We start from the raw sequence: 21,939 nt of genomic DNA, 5'->3' as shown, positions 1-21,939 counted from the left end.
ATCCTCCCTCATTGCATAATCTCATTAGTTGATGTATGTGTGAGACCAAATGTGATGTGGGTTCAGCATTTTATGTAGAAAGAGATTGAGAAAAGCTAAGTATTGGGGATGAGGAAGGATGGAAAGGAGGGGGATGCACAGGAGTCATAAAGGAGAATAGAAAGCTAACTGTTTTTCTGCATCTAACCCTGTCCTGTATTTCTCATTTTTGGTGGAGGATAAGTGTATAAAAAAGACAATAAGAAGTTATATAGTTTCCATTCTGGATGGCTATTCTAACGGCCAACAAGTTCATTAAGATGTATAGACATTGGTCTGATTGATGTTAGCATGTGCTGTTTTTATTTCCACGTTTTTCATAATAAAGTTTTTTTAAAAGAATTAGGAAGCCTGACTGTTATGTGGAAATATGCATGGCAGGAAACAGAACGAACAGAACACCAATTAGTCCCTTTTTCTGTAATAAGAGTTAATACATGCATGGATGCCATCTGCCCATGGTCCTTGCCCTGATGCAGATAGAAGCAAAATTCAATCTTTGACTCCAGTGGAGATTAAAACACCTTCCTGGATGTGGCTCTTCTCTGTGTCAGACTCTTGTTCGCTCATCGATGACTGGTGACCGGAGACTCTTTCGTTAATACCTGACTGTGGACCACACCTCACTCTATTTCAGCCCAGCATTGTCCTAATTATTCAACACACAAAGAAACGCTCGTGCAAGTTTCCATCAATAACCAAGAAGTTTCTTCCTCTCCATATCTGTTTATTTTTAAAAAACTTTAGGTAGCATCATAGAAATAGTTCCTATTTCCACAAATCATTTCAATTATTTACTTATGCCTTCCAATGGGCTGTGGTGAACGGCTATGGAGACTGTACCAACTACTCCCCTTTGTAATTTTCAAAGAGCTGCCATTAACTAGTGATTACAGTTTCTGGTTACTTTGTTAGCCTTGTTTTCTAGGTTCAATTTATTTGTTTCATAGGTGTTTATCCATTTGTTTGTTGCTTGCTTGGTTGAGACAGTGTCTCACTGTGCAGATCAGGGTAGCCCAAACATTCGTTTTTTTTCTGTTTCCTTCTGCCCTGGTGCTGGGATTACAGACATGAGGCACCATGCCCGCCTGCCCGTATCAAGTTCTATAGTTTAATGTATTCAGTGCTGAGCTAACACCACTTCCTTTTAAAGACTGCCTGGCATTTCCAGCCTCCTGTTACTACTCACTTCCGTTGCAGATCAGCTTCTACACCAGTTTTGAACATAGACCCAGGAGTATTTTAAGAAATTTAACTGTGTACTTGCCTGACCAACACATTAGATAGAGATGAGTTATTATCCCTCACTGAGGTCAACATGGTGTATCCTAGTGATTGCACCTCTTTGAGTCCCATCCTGAAAGTAGAATTTATCAAGTGTGATCAAGGAAAGTGATGAGGAAACCTGGTGACCAGTTTGACAGTTCTTTGCACTCAGTGGGACCAGAGGGCTTGTTGGCAGTAGAAGACAGGTTCTCAAGGATCTCAGTTAGTTTTCCTGATCATTCTTAAGAATTTTTGCTTGTTTTTTTTAATTTATTTTTATTTTTTTTTTTACTTTCAAGAAAGCTTCTAAACACAATTTGCAAATTAGTTACTGGCAAACTAATTATTCTATAGCTATTATACTTGGGCTATTACTATTAACATAGATATAATATTTCTCATAGAAATCCTTTTCTATTAATTATTCCTTTTATGACATATTAATTACAATTGGGTTATAAAATTCTCTTTCTTGTTCACAAAGATCAAGATGGGATATTTTTTTATAATCACTAGAATGTATATTTACATTAAATTCTAACTAGTCTTAAAATCTTTATTCTATACACCAGAACTATGAGTTCATTAGGCATCAAATATATTAAATCAGTGTTGTGTTTCCAAACTGTTAACATTTACAGGAGTCATTCAAAACTTAGTGTTCCTCACCAGGTATAACATTAAGTAGAATACCCTGCATCAGTGGCGTGCTTTTAGTTAATGACTGTATCACTGGCCACAGCCAGGGCTGCAAATAGCAAGGGCATGGACTCAGCAGTTCCCTGAAGAAATTTTTCACATAGACATTTAGAGATGGTGACAGCTTCCTTTTCAATTGTATCTCTGTTAAGTCCACAGTAAATTACAGACTAGTCCAGGGATTTCTCCTCGACATTTTCAGTATGGTCTTTCCTAAACAGAAGCCAAGGAACATTCTCCAGCCAGCACGTATCTGTCAAAAGTCTGCCTGCTATTTCAGGCTTAACTTGCTGCCTTGAATGTCTGATGATCATTTTATGTTAAGGATCATTTCCCCTGCTTTCTGGACCTCTCTGTTCCAGGTCATATTAAGTTATCTATAATGTGACCCATATTCAATACATGTTGAGTTCCCAGAAATGGACTTACTACTTCCAAGAGACTGTGGTCTCTCTATCCCTCTTACATAGCTAGGGCCTGCCAGACAGTGCTGGCTTTAATTAGGAAACAGCACAGGGAAATGTGCTTTGATTAATGAAGTAAATAAATATAATCAGTCGCATGATCTGAATACAGGCAGAGAGACTGCAGAAACTGTCTTTGTTGTAGATATAACTGTAGCTCTCTCTGGGAAACGGTCAGCCAGAGTTGAACGTCACTGGCAGCTTTAAAGGGATATAAATGGCTGATGTAACAGAAAAGGTGTTTCATCTAGGGATAACATAATTTTGGAGAATGTTCTGTGTTCAGAGAGCCCTGAAACCCTGTTATCAACATTATAAAACACATTTTTGAAAACAAACAAAAAACCTGGGTGGTAGCTCTCAAACCAGGCATAATGGTTGCCTCTAGAACAGACATATTTTGTAGTGTAAATTTGGGGTATGGGGTTTGGAAAGGTAAAAATATGAAGGAAGGGTGAATTCTAAATCAGTCACATTGTGATGTTTGCTGTCTGCTTCCTGTCCATTTGCTTTATCTGTGGTTAATGTTTCCGTTTCTATCTATGCAGTGGGGGTTTATTCAGTTCATTTAAGCATTTTTATTAATTAATTATTTTATCTATTTATATCCCAAATGCTGCCCAACTTCATGGTCCCTTCATACCCCGTCCCCTTCACCTTTGAGAGGGTGCCCCTTCTGGGTATCCCCCTTCTCTGGTGCATCAAGTTTCTACAGGATTAGGCACATCCTTTCCCACTGAGGCCAGACAAGGCAGTCCTCTGTTTACATATGTCCAGGGGACTCTGACCAGCCCACGTTTGCTCTTTGGTTGGTAGCCCCTAACCAGCTCCCAAGGGTTCAGGTTAGTTGACACTATTGGTCTTTCTATGGCGTTGCCATTCCCTTTGGTTCCATCAATCCTTGCCCTAACTCTTCCAAAAGGGTCCCTGACCTCTGTCCCATGCTTGGCTATATCTTTACCTGTCTCAGTCAGCTGCTGGTAGAGCCTCTCAGAGGACAGCCATGTTAGGCTCATGTCTGCAGTTACAGCATAGCATCAGTAATAGTGTTAGGGATTGGTGCCCACCTGTAAGATGGATCCCGAGTTGTGCTGGTCCGTGGTCAGCCACTCCTTCAGTCTCTGCTCTATTTTGGTCTCTGCATTTCTTTCAGACAGGATCAATTTTGGATTAAAATTTTGTAGATGGGTTGACGTCCCCATCCCTCCACTGGGGGTCCTGTCTGGGCACTGGAGGAGGTCTCTTTAGGTTTTATGCCCCCCACTGTTGGGCATTTTGGCTAAAGTCACCTACATTGAGTCCTGGGAGGCTTCCCCATTCCAGGACTCTGGGACCTCTTTGAGACTCCCCCAATCTCCACCCTGCACCCCAGGAGCTGCATATTCCCATTCATTCTGCTGGACCTCTGAACCTCTCTCCTATCTCTCCTCATGCCTGATCTTGCCCTCCTATTTCCCTCCCTTTCTCCTTTCCTACCCAGGTCCCTCCTTCCCTCTGCCTCCCATGACTATTTTGTTCCCCCTTTTAAGTGGTACTCAAGTATCCTCACTTGGCCCTTCCTTCTTGTTTAATTTCTTCGGGTCTGTGGGGTGTGTCATGGCTATTCTAAACATTTTGGCTAATACCCACTTATCAGTGAGTACCATGCATGTCCCTCTGGGACTGGGTTACCTCACTTAGGATGATATTTTCTAATTCCATCCATTTGCCTGCAAATTTCATGAAGACATTGTTTTTAATAGCTGAATACTATTCTATTATGTAAATGAACCATATTTTCTGTATTCATTCTTCAGTTGAGGGACATCTGGGTTGTTTCCAGTTTCTGGCTATTAAGAATAAGGCTGATATGAACATAGTGGAGCATATATCCTTCTGGTATGGTGGAGCATCTTTTAAGTATATAGCTGGGTCTTCAGGTAGAACTATTTCCAATTTTCTGAGAAATTACCAGACTGATTTCCAGAGTGATTGTACAAGTTTGCAATCCCACCAGCAATGGAGGAGTGTTCACCTTTATCCACAACTTCACCAGCTTGTGTTGTCACTTGAGTTTTTAATCTTAGGCATTCTGATCAGTGTAAAGTAGAATCTGAGCCTTTTTGATTTGCATTTCCCTGACAACAAAGGATATTGAACATTTCTTTAAGTGTTTCTCTGTTTAGCTCTGAACGCCATTTTAAAATTAGGTTATTTGGGTTCTTTTGTAGTTTAACCTTTTGAGTTCCCTTTCTAGTATCGAATAACATAGACTTTCAAGGACGCTTCATACTCATCAAAGGAAAAATCCACCAAGATGAAGTCTCCATTCAGAACATCTATGCCCCAAATGCAAGAGCACCCACATTCATTAAAAAAACCTTACTAAAGTTCAAAGCACACATTGAACCTCACACAATTACAGTAGTAGACTTCATTGTCCACCTCTCAACAATAGACAGGTCACGGAAACAGAAACTGAACAGAAACATAGTGAAACTAATGTAAGTTATGAACCAAATGGGATTTCACCCCAAAACTAGAGAATATATCTTCTTCTCAGCACTTCACGGATCCTTTCCAAAAATGACCATATAATTGGACACAAAATAAGCCTCAACAGATACAAGAAGATTGAAATAATCACATGCATCCTATCAGATCACCACAGACTAAAGCTAGACTTCAATAACAACAAAACAACAGAAAGCCTGCTACTCATGGAAACTGAACAAGTCTTTCTTTACTCAATGGTGACTTGGCCAGGGAAGAAATAAAGAAAGAAATTAAAGACTTCCTGGAATTCAATGAAAATGAAGACACAATATACCCAAACTTATGAAACACAATCAAAGCAGTGTAAAGAGGAAAATTCATAGCACTATGTGCTTTCATAAAGAAATCGGAAAGATCTCATACTAGCAATATTACAGCATACATGAAAGCTCTAGACAAAACAAAGAAACAAACACACCTACAAGGAGAAGACAACAGGAAATAGTCATACACGGGGATAAAATCAACCAATTAGAAACAAAGAAAGCAATAAAAAAAAAACAAAGAATCAAGAGTTGGTTCTTTGAGAAAATCAACAAGATAGATGTATTAGGGTTCTCAGTCACTAAACTTATGGGTAGTCTCTATAGAGTTAGGGAATTTGTTGGTGGCTTACAGTCTGTAGTCCAACACCAAACTATGGTCAGCAGCAGTGAATGGAAGTCCAAGGACCTAGCAGTTGCTCAGTCTCACAAGGCAAGCCGGTGAAGAAGAGAGTGAATCTTCCTTCTTCCAATGTCTCCAGCAGAAGGTGTGGCCCAGATTAAAGGTGTGTACCACCAAGCCTGGATCTGGGACTTGCTTTATCCCAGGTGACCTTGAACTCAGAGATCTCCTTGTCTTAATCTTCTGGTATTCATAGTCACTATGCCTCAAGATCTCCAAACCAAGATCCAGGTCAGACACATATCTCCCAGCCTCCAGAATAGTATCACAGGTGAGCTTTCCAATTCTGGATTGTAATTCATTACAGATGTAGTCAAGGTGACAACCAGGAGTAGCCACTACAATAGACAAACCCTTACTCTATCTAAAAGGCACAGAGACAATATCCAAACTAACAAAATTAGAAATGAAAAGGGAGATATAGCAACAAAAACTGAGGAAATTAAAAAAGTTACCAAGTCTTACTTCAAAAGCCTATATTCAGCAAAACTGGAAATATCTAAACAAAATGGATAATTTAAGTAGTTTTAAATATACTTTCTGTTTTCATTCCTCTCTTCATTTTTTTCGTTATGCTTTGGGATTTTTACTGTTTTGTGCAGTTGTTTTTACTTCATTCATGTTGGATCATGATTTCTTTGTAAAAATTAGATTAGATTCAGTTATTTTCACAGTATCTTCAGTGATTAAAATCCTGTCGCTCAGTGGATGTATAATACTTAAAGGATAAGGCTTTTGAAATGACTTAAAGGTTATTGGGTACAATTAAAAAGAATTTAAAATTAATTTTCAGTGACTCTTCTATGAATGTATGGGACCATTGTAAGTTTGAACATTGAGAGTTCTCTTTGTATAGGGATTGGCCAGGGTCTGATCCACAGACCTGTAGTGAAAATCCACTTCCCCAAGTCCAGGTGGGTGCAGAAAACAGTGGTTCCTTCATTTCTGCCTCAGGAAGACAGTGGAGAAACCCTGACTGCAGACCCCCAACTTTGTATGAACAATACTCTGGTATCTGGCCAGGGCTTCCCTGGAAGGACCTGTAGTTTAGTCAAAGAGAGAGTCAGTTCTCTGAAAGAGTCCTTCAGAGAGAGTTGGAGAAAGCTGACAAGAAGTAGAAAAAGACTCAGAGAAGAAGTAAGGGAGGAAGGAGGGAAGGAAGGAGACAAGACGGAGGGAGAAAAGAGGATGACATCATCTAGTTTAGCAATTACAAGTTTAAAATAATACCTCACCTTGTTTGATTATTTTTCTACTTCCATCTATATTTTTGTGAAAATTTCATAATTTCAAATTTTGACAGCTGAATATAGCATGTTTTCATTATCCATTCTTTGGTTTCTGGACATCTAGGCTGTTTCTAATTTCTGGCTATTATGAACAGAGCAGTAATGAACATGAATGAGCAAATTCTCTGTGATAAGATATAGAGCCATGAAACCCCCAAAGGCAAATATTTTGTTTTTTCTTATATGCAGATGTCAGCTTCCAGCTTTTGATTTGTGTGCTACAGTCCAAATGACCACAGAAATTAGGTACTTGGTAAGGGGTTGAGGTCATAGAGGATCCCTCAGAAAGGAGAAACAGAATTGAGTGCTATGGAAAGATGAAGAGAGAACTAGGTAGTAGAGATAAATAAGATGAGGGCAGGGTAAAGGAGAGACAAGGCCCTTTGAAAAGCCATGTGGAAACCTACTACTGCAGAATCTTCCTAGATTATATACACATGCAAAAGGAATATAAGCAGAGTCACTAAAAATAGGAGAGACAATGCCCCAGCTAGACATCATATGCTACCAAGTAAAATCACCAGTGCTAGATTTAGGTTACATCTTATTTAATTCCAGCACCCACGTGGCAGCTCACAACTGTCTATTACTCAAGCTATAGGGGATCCAATACCCTCGTTTGGCTTCTGTACATGTCAGGTAGACGTGTGGTACACTTATATACATGTAGGCATACACATAAAATAAAAAAGTAAATCTTAAGTAAATGCTGTAAGTTGAATAAAGGCACATGTGTTTAAGGTTTGGACCCCTAGCTTATTTCTATTGGAAGGGACTCCTCCCCTTGGGGTCCTCATGCAATACCTCAGGGTATCAAAGCACATGACAGAACATTCACTCTCTTCCACCATTATATATGACACTGCTGTCAGTCCAAGGAAAGGTGGCCAATTGATGATGGCCTAAAAACTCTAAAATTGTAAGCCAAAATAATAGTGGGGTCTCCCCCTCCTCACACGACTTGGGTCAGGAAGGGTAGGGTTGTGAGCCCAACTTCATTTAGACCATGGTGACACAACTGTAAACCTTTCTTCCATTTTCCCAGAGTACATAAAATGTGTTATTCTCCACATAATCTCTTGATTGGTCTGTTTATACATGAAATCTGCTGAGATCACAGCCCTTTATAGTCATATTTTTCTATCATCAGTGGGGCCAGTTATAGTCATATTTTTCTGTCTTCAGTGGGTTCAGTTGTATACTGTTAAGAATTTTTTTAACCAGGCTGGAGAGATGACTCACAGGTTGACAGGACTGTTGAGCTTACAGAGGACTCAGCACCCACATGATTGTTCTGAGCCATCAGTACCTCCTCCAGTTCTAGAGGATCAGACTCCATCTTCTGGCCTCCATGGTCACCAAGCAGAGACATGGTGCACATACATACAGGCAGGCAAGCATAAACATAAATGAAATGAATAAATATTTTTTAAAAATTCAACAAAAAGAAAATTTTAACCTGTGCTGAGTTATAATTCTTTGAGAATACTTTGTCATGGGAAATGAAATAAACGTTGGATTATTTGTATGTGAAGTGCCCTTGGGAAGAATGCGGTGTAGGAAGCGGATGGAACTTTAGAAGCAACAGAGCTCAGTACGGTCCCTTGTGAATTTGGGGAGAACTCTGTTGATGGTCAGGACTCTGCTTTCACTTTTGACAGCCTGGCTTTGGCCAGAAAACAAATGAAAGTCCAGATTCTTTGATATAAATTAAAACTTTCCTTTCTACAAAGTCTTAAAGTCACTTAAATTAGTAACAATAAAAAAATTGCCCTCCTGACCCTTGCTTGGAGGAAATGCTTTGATTTATCTGTATTTACTTAAGCCTGTATCATAAAATTTTGATTTATTCCCTGTCTCTCTGCCCACTCTTATACACTTTGATTAGTAAGTGTCCAGAACAAGAAGACCAACTACCATTCATCTAATCAACGTGACTGAATGCCTCGGGTACTGGATTTCTCAATCCGTCACTCCATTGCCTCCCTTTCCTCCCAGAGAAGCATCCGTTCTCATCATCCAGGAATGGTTTGTTTGCACACCATCTGAAAAGAGGCAGAGCCAAGTCTAAACCAGGTTCTTAAGGCTGAGAGACAAAGAAGAAGAGTGGGGAATGTGGAGAAGGGTGACAAGAGCCCTGAAGGGACAGGTGCCTGGCTTGCATGCAGAGAAAGCTATTTTCTGACGCCAACAGTCAAGGGTCTTCTCAAGAGGCTTAAATGTTGGTCTCATGCAGAATTACAGCACCATTCCTCACACCCACTGCACACTTTACCACCAGTGTAGGCTGGAACTCCCCTCTGTGGTTTGTCTTGGATGGCTTTCTTCTCTCAGTAAGGCATCACTGACCATTGCAACTCTGTTCATGTGACACTGAGGTGTGAGACACAGTGAAGAAGAAACTTGTGTGTAGGGAATCTGGACTGTGCATTTAAACACTCCATCTTGATCTGAAATGTTGGATAATTATAGCCATTTCTTCTAATTCCTCATTTAAAAGGAGAAAGCAGCATATGGATTACACCTTAGGTGTGTTACTGGGGTAAAATGTGAAATAGCTTGTACATAATAATTGATAGTATATATGAAAATGTACTCAGTAATGTTTCTAATAAATTCAGCTATGATAATGATCATTAACTTATTTATAATACTATATGCTTGTTTTATATTAACAGGGCCCGATTGAATATCTATTTGCTTTTATGAGAGCAAATTCCATGTGTGCATATAACAGAAAATGTTAAGTGAGAAACTAAAATGAAAATTATGTGTAACATCATGATAAATAACGAAACCAAAAGACAGTGAGTGATGTGAACATTTTCACTTCCTATTCTGTGTGTATAAGTTTCTTAAATATCTAGCAATTTTGTAGGTAGTATATCCTCTGTGCGTTGAGTAGGTTTTGTCAACTTGACAGGGCCATAGACACACCTGGGAAGAGGGAATGTCAAATGGAGTGCGGCCTCCATTATGTTGGTTTGTGGGAATGTCTGTGGGGCATTTTCTAAATTGCTAATTTAGCCCAGCCTGCTATGAGCATGAACTCTGTGCATGGGGGCTTGGGCTTTGTAAGAAAGATAGATGAGAAGTCAGTAAATAGCATTTCTCCATGGTCTCTGTTTGAGTTACCACCCCCTGGTTCCTGCCTTGGTTTCTTGCTTAATGGATGATAACTTGCAAGCTAAATAAATCATTTCCTCCCCAAATTGCTTTTGCAGTCAGTGTTTGATCACAACGACAGAAAATAAGACTAGGACACATTGTGCATTCTTATGCCTTCCCTCTGCCTCCATTTCCAGTGCAGGGTCTCCAATTTGACTTTATTTAAACTTAGGCACACAGCACCGTGCCACGAGTGTAACGAGTGCCCACTATATGGTCTTTGTTAGAATGGCTTTATATGCTTGGTTATTTTACTCTAAGACCAGGTGAACCACAGCTTGTGTCTTTAAATTCTAATATTGCTTTACCAAAGAATACTTGGTTTATTTAAATTTGATTTTAATATGAAATTGGAAAAAAATATTCAAGGGTGTCATTATGTCTTACTGAAACTACATGGTAGAGGATAAAGACGTCTCTGAGTTCTTCCTGATGAACTGAGGTCATTACATATAACAGGGACCTAATTTTCCTTCTCCTTTCCTTCTAGTTTGTTGCTCAGCCCAACTGCCAGCAGCTGCTCGCATCCCGCTGGTATGATGAGTTCCCAGGCTGGAGGAGAAGACACTGGGCGGTGAAGATGGTGACGTGTTTCATAATAGGACTACTCTTTCCTGTCTTCTCCGTGTGCTACCTGATAGCTCCCAAAAGCCCACTTGGACTGTTCATCAGAAAGCCATTTATCAAGTTTATCTGCCACACAGCCTCCTATCTGACCTTTTTGTTTCTGCTGCTCCTAGCCTCCCAGCACATCGACAGGTCAGACTTGAACAGGCAAGGTCCACCACCAACCATCGTGGAGTGGATGATATTACCGTGGGTCCTGGGTAAATGTGTTACTCTAGAAAATATAATAACAAACGTGTCTCTGCCGTGGAATTTTGTTGCTTGGAGAGAATATTCACTAATGTTTGGGGGCAAAGGGAGAGATTACACACAGGTTCTGCCCATGGTAGCTCTAAGACCTCCTTATCTTCCAAATCAAACAAATGTTTTACCAATTGTGTTGTGCTTGTTCCCAAATGTGATGCAGGAAAGGTAATATTAGGTTACAGGATTATATGTGTTGATGACTCCTTGTCCCACAAGTGACTCAGAGTGTGTGCCTTGCTTACCTTTTGAATCTTTTGGATGTGGCCCATTGACCACAAGTAACCTCTTATTTTTCTCCTGTTCTGGGATCTGATCCCAGGGCTTTTACAGGGGCAAGCAGGTGGCCTGCCACTGACTGAACTAGACCTGCACCTCCTAGTTTTCTTATATGCCTTCCACATATAAGTATGTGTATCTAAAGAACTACTGATCACACACACACACACACACACATTTTATCTATTGTTTTTCTCAGAAAATTCTGTAGTTAGAAAAATATGAAATTAATCAATAGAAAAAAATTTAATCTCCACATTACCAGAGATAGATAATTATTTTAGAACTGTTTACAATCAGAGTAGAAAACCTTATTTATTAAAAACTATGTTTTGCTTCCTTTCCATTACTGTAGCCAATGCATAGAATTTGCATTTTAATCATCCTTTTCATCCTCCTGTGGTTTGCTAAGAAAGCGTATGTATTTTCTCAGTTTCACTTGAAATCCCCTTAGTCTCAGACCCAGTATGACACATTTCCTGATTCATAATCTCAGGAGATCTGCTTGGGTTAACTTCAAACCTGCGAGGAGTCTAATATGAGGATAGCTGGGAGAAAGACGGTGACCCACCTTCAGTCCTAAGCCTTCCTATAAGTGGTAGTAAAGAACAGTAAAGTGATGTGAAATTAGTGTTTTACACGTTGCTACTTTTTATAAATACCATCTCAAGTGAGCTTCAAAGTCAGTCCTGACTAATCTGATGTGCATCCAATATGTGCTTATGTAAAGTAAAAGAAAAGTTTAGATCTGTAATTCCTCAAAAACCATTATAGCAAGGGGGTTGATAGTAAGATAAAATTATCACTGTCAATCAAATTATCTCACATAAGGGACATGTTTTATGTGAATTTTCCTCAGAGAGAAACTTTCTGGAGTAACTCTTACTAAAGCATTTAAGATGACATGTTATGTACTGATAACTCACACTAGATGTCTGAAAATCCTGATATCACAAATGGAATGTACAACTTTTTTAGGGAAACCTGACAGGTGCATCATGTTATGAGCATATATAGTATTGCTAGTCCTCGTGCAATCAATGAATATACATTAAATACCTTCAAAGAGTCAAAGGCTGGGGCCAATTACACAGCAAGCAAGGGGCACTTGGCCTAATGGAGCTTAAATTTCACTCGAGGGAATAGGTAATGAATTAATGATCAGAATTTCAGAAAATGGTAAACACTATAAAAAATACAAACATCTAGTAAAACCACCTTTGATCACCTGCAATGTATTAAATTTGTAGCAGAATATTCCTTGACAGGTAGATGAAAGAAATGATGTCAGAGACACTAGGTAATTAATGGTAGTCTTAAATATATTATAATTCCAAAAAGGTGAAGTATATGCTAGAGGTTATGTTTTTAGGATGATATGACTAGAGGGGGTAAATTGATCTGGAAGCTTTTAGAGTGAAAAGATATATTTCTAAAAATAAAAAAGTATGTGAATGATTATCTCTCTTGAGCAATGGGGCATGTTTATATATCAGGTAGATCTCTCAAGATAATTACATTGGTGAATCCTGAGAGCCTCCTTGCTAAGGCTGAGTGTGCAGTGCTTTAGAGGACCCAGAATTATAAGGGCTGTGAGCCCTTACTGGGATGCTATGGAGATACTACCTATATGGACTTAAAATATAAGCAGCCAAAAACCCTCGGGGTTTTCAGTACCTTCATCAATGAAAGGATATTCACTGGATGCCATCTGATGTCTTATTGAGTCTACTGAGCTGTCCTCATTAGGGAGAGAGAATTGCTGTTCTCAAAAGGGGGCAGAAGATGGCACTGGGGCAGGAGTGCTGAGACCTTTCTATGAACATGTGATCTAGATTAAATGGGTGTGACCTGATTTGGTGGCTGCATCAGGGAACTATTCATACATTTTTGCCCAAGGCCAGTAACTGATGAAGTAAGACATCTTTAATTTCATTTTCTATATGGTTCTAGACTTATAACAATAAAGTAGAATGACCTGGGGCTGGAGAGGTGACTCTGTGATTAAGAGCACTGGCTACTCCTGCAGAGGACCAAGGTTCTGTTCCCAGCACCAACCTAGCAGCTCAGCTCACAACCACATGTAACTTTAGTTCCAAGGGGGATCGGCTCTTCTGGACACTGCAGAATGTGTGTGTGTGTGTGTGTGTGTGTGTGTGTGTGTGTTGCATATAAACACATGCAGGTAAGCATTTAATACACATAAAATAAAGTTAAAGAAAAAATTCCTTGGGATACTAGTTTTCAGACCTTCCCAAAAAACCAGTTTGAGTTTTTCCTCATATCCATTATAACTGAATTATAACAGGTAAAAAAATGTTCCATAGTTTTTGTATAGCACAAAAGTAAATACACATATGTACATAGGCATATGCATATATACACTTATATAACCAATTTAGCAAAAACTTGCAAAATCGATAACATTTTTTTTTCATAAAAGTAGCACTTCAGTAAAGGTTGTCATGTATTAAATACTGCTTTGCTCCCAAGAGAAGGTAAAATGGCTGCTGAAGTGATTGGCATTAAGTCATGCCTAAGAATATGCCACAGCCAGACAACATGCAAATCTGTGCTCTGAGAGCAGGAGGAGAAGGGTGAAGTGAGGAGAGGATGGAGCAGAGAACAGAATCTCAGCTCGGTTAAAAATAGCACCTGGAGAATTGCTAGCCACAAAGCAAGACGTGCCCGTAATATCCACATTACCCAGCTTGCTTGGATCTCAGACGGCTTTAGCAATTTTTCTTTAGCAACATTGGCTTCTCATTTCCCTCATTTACTGTATATTATATAACTTAAAACATTGAAGTTAAGAAGTCTGAAGATTTTCAACTAAGTCTGCCAAACCGGTGACATGGATTTAATAATGTTGATCTAAGTCTCATCTTGATACTCATAGGAACCAACAATCATCTTCTTGTGACCATTTTATATACATATACACATATATGTGCATATGTATAATTTTTATTCTTTTGACACACACATATATGTATATGTATATATATGTATATGTGTATGTGTATGTGTGTGTGTGTATGTGTATGTGTATGCGTATATGTATAATTTTATTCTTCTGGCCATTTTTGTTTCCATTATTTTGGTGCTACAGAGTAAACCCAGGGTCTCCTGCATGTTAAACATGTGCTCTACCACTGAGTCATACATCAGTGATCCCTTTTACAAATCATCACTAAGATCATACATCTTCAATGACTCACAATTTCAGCCTCACTCCTAAAGGACCTAGCCTCTTGATTAGCTCAAAATGGTGTTACAATGATAAGAAACTAGCATATAGCTTTCTTCCACTCCTCCCCCATGTTACAATACTCAAGCAAGCTCAACAGATGAGCTGCTGTCATGTACAGATCCAAACACGTGGCAGAACAGCCACTTGATGTTTTAAAGTACTAATGTAATATCAAGCAAGCAAGCAAGCAAATGCCAGACAACCATTACAGCATGACATCCTGTTTATCTGGGCCGCCACATACAGATCAAAGCTATACAGTTATGCACAGTAAACCATCAGGACACACAAAATTTAGAAATATTTAAATTGTTGTCTGTTCACCTGCTGGTTTGCAATAACTGAATTCTTTACTGGGGAAAAATGACCTCTGTCAGGGTATGACAGCACGTGTCAAATTTAACATCCAAAGACTGAAACCTACAGAGCTTCTGAGAATATTGGTACCTAGCGTAGATGGGAAGGGGATGCATATTGAAAAGCAGATGGGAAGGGGATGCATATTGAAAAGCAAGCTAGACACCAAATCATAAAAAGGCCAAATGGTTGGATGGTGCTGGAGTTGGTATTTCCTTAGTTTAGTGTCTTAGTCAGGGTTTCTATTCCTGCACAGACATCATGACCAAGAAGCAAGTTGGGGAGGAAAGGGTTTATTGAGCTTACACTTCCACTCTGCTGTTCATCACTAAAGGAAATCAGGACTGGAACTCAAGCAGGTCAGGAAGCAGGAGCTGATGCAGAGGCCGTGGAGGGATGTTTCTTACTGGCTTGCTTCCCCTGGCTTGCTCAGCTTGCTCTCTTATAGAAACCAAGAGCACCAGCCCAGAGATGGTATCACCCATAAGGGGCCCTCCCCACTTGATCACTAATTGAGAAAATGCCCCACAGCTGGATCTCATGGAGGCACTTCACCAACTGAAGCTCCTTTCTCTGTGATAACTCCAACCTGTGTCAAGTTGACACACAAAACCAGCCAGTACAGTTAGAAATTATAATACTAAATGTAGTTGCACAACGACATTGATGCTAAAGAGGCTCAACATTTATTTTGAATGCACATCCTGCTGCGGATGTCACAGCAACTTTGCTCCATCGGACTATATTAAACCATGGGAATGGCTCATTTTCCAGAGAGGAGACAGGCTTTGGAAGTTGGATTCCTTGTCCAGAATCAAAGGGCCAGCAGGTGCTTGTTAATACAACAAATCCCAGAGCCTCCGAAGAAAGAACCGTGTTTCTCTGTAAGACACTGTGCCAGGAATGGGAGAAATGGGATAGCAGGAAGCAGGAATTTCCTAGAACACCAGCTCTGCACACATGTACACCATTCCCTGCCCCCTTACACCCTTACACAGGTACAATGTGACTGAGCAGTGCATGCAATTTATTAGAGGTGTAACGCACTCCGGGATGCACACTGGTCACCACAATAACAAGTATCATAATCTACACACTAAATCCTCTGTACCATCCCACAGTTCTGCTGCTGTCCTCTCCCTCATCCCTCGCACTGGGTTAGAACAGTCTGTGTGGCTCTCTAGTGCCAAAATAAGCAACGTCTTGGAGGAAGGAAAGGAGGGAGGCAGCAAAGATGGAAAGAGAGAAGGAAGGGAGGGAGGATGGAGAAGGAAGAGAAATAAAAGGAAGAAAGAAAATGAGAGCAAGGAGAGGAGGAAAAGAGGGAGGAGGAACAGGAGGTACCTGTAAATGGACATGTTTGCTTTCTAGTTTCGAAGAATCAGTTTTTGGGGCATAAAGTTAAGTTCTCTTGATTGGAAGAACATTCTTAATATTAAACTTCTGTTGAGGGATACACACATGTAAAAGGTATTTCAGTCAATTGTTTTTTAAAGAGAATTCATCTTAAGTAAAATGTGGTAATCTTTATGGTGAAAATTCACACATTTTAAAAACATACATTGGTTGGTGGTTTGGTCCCTGGGAGCTCTGGGGATACTGGTTGATTCATATTGTTCCTCCTATGGGGCTGCAAACCCCTTCAGGTCCTTTGGTCCTTTCTCTAGCTCCTCCATTGGGGAACCTGTGTTCAGTTCAATGGTTGGCTGAGAGCATCCACAATAGTGTCTGGGTTTAGTAACTGTATATGGGATGGATCCCCAGGTGTGGCAGTCTCTGAGTGGCCTTTCCTTCAGTCTCTGCTCCACACTTTTTCTCTGTATCTCCTCCAATGGTTATGTTGTTACTTCTAAGAAGGACTGAAGTATCCACATTTTTGTCTTCCTTCTTCTTCTTGAGCTTCTGTGAATTATATCTTGGATATTCTGAGCTTCTGGGCTAATATCCACTTATCAGTGAGTGCATGCCATGTGTGATTGGGTTACCTCACTCAGAATGATATTTTCTAATTCCATCCATTTGCCTAAGAATTTCATGAATTCATTGTTTTTATTTTTATTGAATATTGTCTTTATTTACATTGCCAATGGTATAACCTTTCCTGATTTCCCCCCTCCCCAAAGACCCCCAACACCTCCTCCCACCCCCTGCCTCCACATAATGCCTCTCCACCCAACACACTCCCACCTCCCCCCCTCCGTTTCCCTTTGTTGCAGCCTCTACTGAGTCTTTACCTGACCAAGAACCTCTCCTCCCACTGATGCCCAACAAGGCCTTCCTCTGCCACATTTTTGGCTAGAACCATACGTACCCCTTGATTGATGGTTCCGTCCCTGGGAGTCTTGGGGCATCTGGGTGGCTGAAATAATTGTTCTTCCCATTGGGGCTGTAAACCCCTTCAGCTCCATTGGACCACCCTCAGCTCCTCCATTGGGGACCCCATGCCATTGGAGACTCCAATAGTTGGCTGCCAACTTCTGCCTCTGTATTTTGTAAGGCTCTGGCAGGGCCCCTCTGGAGACAATCATGGCATGCTCCTTTTGGTATATGCTTCTTGTCATAGTGTCGGGGTTTGGTGACTGTTTATAGGATGAATCCCCAGATAGGGCAGTCTCTGGGAGACCTTACTTCAATCTCTGCTCCACGCTTTGTCTCCCTTACTACTTCTGTGAGTATTAACTACCCTCACCTAATAAAAGGATGTTAGCCCAAAAGATCAAAATAAACAAGTTACAATTCACTCAGCACAGGAAGCTCAAGAAGAATTCATTGTTTTTAATGGCTGAGTAGTATTCCATTGTGTAAATGTACCACATTTTCTGTATCCATTCATTTGTTGAGGGACTTTTGGGTTCTTTCCAGCTCTGGTTCTTATAAATAAGGCTGCTATGAACATAGTGGAGCATGTGTCCTTATTACATGTTGGAGCATCTTCTGGATATATGCCCAAGAGTGCTATAGCTGGGTCCACAGGAAGGACTATGTCCAATTTCCTGAGAAAATGCCAAACTGATTTACAGAGTGGTTGTACCACCTTGCAATCCCACGAACAATGGAGGAGTGTTCCTCTTTCTCCACATCCTTGCCAGCATCTACTGTCCCCTGAGGTTTTGATCTTAGCCATTCTGACTGATGTGAGGTTCAATCTCAGGGTTGTTTTGATTTGTATTTCCCTGATGAGTAAGGATATTGAACACTTCTTTAGGTGCTTCTCAGCCATTCTATATTCCTCAGCTGAAAATTCTTTGTTTAGTTCGGTACTCCCATTTTTAATAGGGTTATTTGTTTGTTTGGAGTCTAACTTCTTGAGTTCTTTGTATATATGGGATATTAGGCCTCTACTGGATGAAGGGTTGGTAAAGAACTTTTCTCAATCTGCTGGTTGTCGTTTTGTCCTATTGACAGTGTCCTTTGCCTTAAAAGCTTTGCAATTTTATGAGGTCCCATTTGTCAATTTTTGGTCTTACAGCATAAGCTATTGGTGTTCTGTTCAGGAAATTTTCCTTTGTGCCCATGTGCTTGAGACTTTTCCCCACTTTCTTTTCTATTAGTTTCATTAGTTTCAGCGTATTTGGTTTTATGTAGAGGTTCGTGATTCACATGGACTTGAACTTTGTACAAGGAGATAAGGATAGTTTGATTTGCATTTTTCTACATGCTGACCTCCAGTTGATCCAGCACCATTTGTTAAAAATGCTGTCTTTTTTTCCACTGGATGTTTTAAGCTCTTTTGTCAAATATCAAGTGACTGTACTTGTGTGGGTTAATTTCTCGGTCTTCAATTCCATTGATCTTCCTGCCTGTCTCTGTATCAATTCCATGCAGTTTTTATCACTATTGCTCTATATTAGAGCTTGAGGTCAGGGATGGTGATTCTGCCAAAAGTTCTTTTATTGTTGAGAATAGTTTTTGCTGTCTGGGTTTTTTGCTATTCCAAATGAATTTGCAAATTGCTTTTTCTAACTCTATGAAGAATTGAGTTGGAATTTTGATGGGGATTGCATTGGATCTGTAGATTGCTTTTAGTAAAATGCCATTTTTATTGTAGTTATCCTGCCAATCCATGAGCATGGGAGATCTTTCCATCTTCTGAGATCTTCTTCGATTTCTTTCTTCAGAGACTTGAAGTTCTTTTCATACAGATCTTTCACTTGCTTAGATATTTTATATTATTTGTGACTATTATAAAGGGTGTTGTTTCCTTAATTTCTTTCTAAGCATGTTTTTCCTTTGAATAGAGGGAGGCTACTGATTTTTTGAGTTAATTTTATATCCAGCCACTTTGATGAAGTTGTTTATTGAGTTTAGGAGTTGGGGATGGCATATGGGGTTTTCAGAGGGGAAACCAGGAAAGGGGATAACATTTGGAATGTAAATAAAATATCTAATTAAAAATACATACATATGTACTATCATTCTATGTATAGTCAATTAATAATAGGGATACCTTATGAAAATGTGTCATTAAGTGATTTCATCATTGTGCAATCATAAGGAATGCATATCTGGAAAGCATAGCACAAATAGAAAAACTATGATATTTTCTTGAAAACAAGATTTAAATAAGGATATATGTATTATGAGGAACCATGTAAATCACACTAAATGGAATTGCATTAGAGTTACTGTTTCAATTAAAGTTGTAAATGCAAAAAAAAAACATCCAAAAACAAACGAACATAAAAAACAAAAACAAAAATATACATTATGCAACCTACTAGTTCTTTACAAGGCAACTGGAGCAAAGAAACCTTTGTTGTTTTCCCATTAATTTAAATATTCTGCTATAATTTTCATGGAAGCATTGAAATAAAAGAAGATCCTATAGAAAATGCTACTACATCACTTAAACTTTTTAATTAATTATTAAATAATTATATTTAGGTGGGAGCTATCAGAACCAAGGTGTATATTCTTACTTTTGTCTGAAACTGATATGGTACCTCTTTTTTCTAAACTGAAACTATGGGCTTCCTTAATTTTGTTTTCCTAAATTTTTATCTCTACTGCGAAAGTAGTGGACAAACCCACAGTGACTTAAGGGTTTTTCAAATGTCTTCAAATGCAGAGTAATTATTCCCATTTGCATTACATCAGGCACTCTTGATGGTCTGCTGACTACAGTCAGAAGCACTGTGAATTATTTTCAGTAAATTGAGATTTTAAGTTGTCTTCTTGCTTAGTTGATTCAGAAATTGCAGAGGTACTTAAACACACTCAAGAATGAGAAACAATTATGGAAAAAGATCTCATACCAGACTTAGTTCTCATATGACAATTATGAAACACTACTCCCCAGAATCTAGATGCAAAGTAGGTTTACTTTTTCCAGACACTCTACTCAGCCCACCTAAATTAGAGAGTCTGTCTCTATTTTTGAATGAGATCACTCTTAGTTATAGAGTTCCTGAAACATTGAGTTATTAAGTTGTAAGACCAGCTTATTTTATTGTTAACATTTTCCTAAATATTTGAGAATTTCATAGTGTGTTTCTTCAGATTCTCTTCTACTCCTTGCACAGCTCTTCCCAGATTCATCCCCATCTTTCCCCAAATCCATCCCCACCTCCTAAGCTCATAACTTTGTATATTCTTTTTTTAATAACCCATCTAGTGCCATTTGTACTCCTGACCATGTACTTCTCCTGGCATGGGTCTATCCACTGGGACGTGGTCAACCTACCAGAAACCACATCCTTCATAAAAATTGACTTTACCTCCTTCCAGAGCCATCAAGTATCCATACCTCTCTAGTTAGGGGACAGGGTTCTTGCTCTATCCTATCTTATGCTAGAATGCTGACGGATTGGTGTTGAGCAAGTCTTGTGCAGACAACCACAGCTGCCATGTGTTCGTGAGCACAGAAGTCTTGTTATGTCCAGAGGACACTGTTTTCTCTGGTTAGTATGTTCATTTCTCCCCCTTTCTATTGTGGTCCCTGACCCTTAGGAATAGAAGTGGTGTAAATTTCCCAATTATGGCTAACAACCCCACTGGCATTCTGTGCACTTTGAGCAATTTTCAGGTTTCTGTGTAAATCACTACCCAAAGGTGCTTCTCTGATAAGGTCTGAGAGCATCACCAGTGTGTGGGTATAGAGATATGGATTTGGAGGTCAGTTCGATATTGTGTCCATTTATCAGAATAACAGTAGTAGTAGGTCCTCAGAAAAGTAGTAGGTCTATCCTCAGGGCCTCTGAACTCCCAAGCTGGGTTTACAGTACAGGTTTGTGTTTCCTTCTGCAGAGTGAACCTTAAATTCAATCAGCAAAGTACCTGGTCTATTTTAAAAAATTTAAACTTATAAGTATTTTAAAGATTTTCTCTTCTTAATGAAAGACTATGTCCTGAAAGACCTCACTATGTTCATTTACAATGTCTCATGCTTTGACTCTAGCCCCAGGATGGTGTGGATGGGCTTGGTGCTGTTCGTGTGAACCAGTCCCCTAATGAATAAAGGAGCCAATCACTGGGCGAGTAGGCAGGACTTCAGGGTTGGATGGAGGAAGAGAGGAAGTAGTAGACAGTTAGGTCTCTTTGGAACCGGGACAGCAGAGGGGTAAGATGTAGCTGCTAGAGTTTCCTAGTATCGTGGCAGATCCACAAGGATCTACTAGTGGAAGGATCAGATTTTAATAAGGTTTACAGGATTAGGATTTAGTTGTTGCACCAAGAGATTGAATTACCATTGTTTCTGAACTAAGTTTGTTCAGAACTTAGTTTCGTTTTCCTTCACATGGAGGCTTGTCTGGGTTCAAGAGAGAAAGGTATGGTGGCCAAGCATGGGTTTGCCAAAGGCGCTCCATAAAGGCCAGGCCGTGGGAAATTTCAAGGACAGGGTTGGCGTGATGGTAACGACTCACCAGTGGGGACCTAGTGAACTGGGTGGAGAGATGGTGGAGTTCAGAGTTAGAATCTCCACGAGATAAAACCAGATCGGCCATTTCCTGCCAGTACTTGGTTGGCCAGGCCGCTGGGTCAGAGGCACAAGCATGGGAATAGGCCGGATCGACTTGTTTTCAATTTCTGGAACAGATTTCTGCTTTTCTCCATT

At 39.7% G+C, this 21,939-nt stretch overlaps 1 protein-coding gene across 1 annotated transcript in view; it reads left to right on the top strand.

Moving 5' to 3' along the window:
* The window catches only part of Trpc4 (transient receptor potential cation channel subfamily C member 4), a 137,160-nt gene that overhangs the window by 70,700 nt on the left and 44,521 nt on the right, over positions 1–21,939 (top strand). The window contains exon 3 of the mRNA XM_052180968.1: positions 10,617–10,953. Coding sequence (XP_052036928.1) covers positions 10,617–10,953 — 337 coding nt within the window. The remainder of the gene's footprint in view (positions 1–10,616; positions 10,954–21,939) is intronic.

This window comes from Apodemus sylvaticus, chromosome 4, assembly GCF_947179515.1.
Source record: "Apodemus sylvaticus chromosome 4, mApoSyl1.1, whole genome shotgun sequence".
Classification (NCBI taxonomy): domain Eukaryota; kingdom Metazoa; phylum Chordata; class Mammalia; order Rodentia; family Muridae; genus Apodemus; species Apodemus sylvaticus.
The sequence above is the reverse complement of the archived record's forward strand: the minus strand, read 5'-3'. Positions and strand labels throughout refer to the sequence as shown.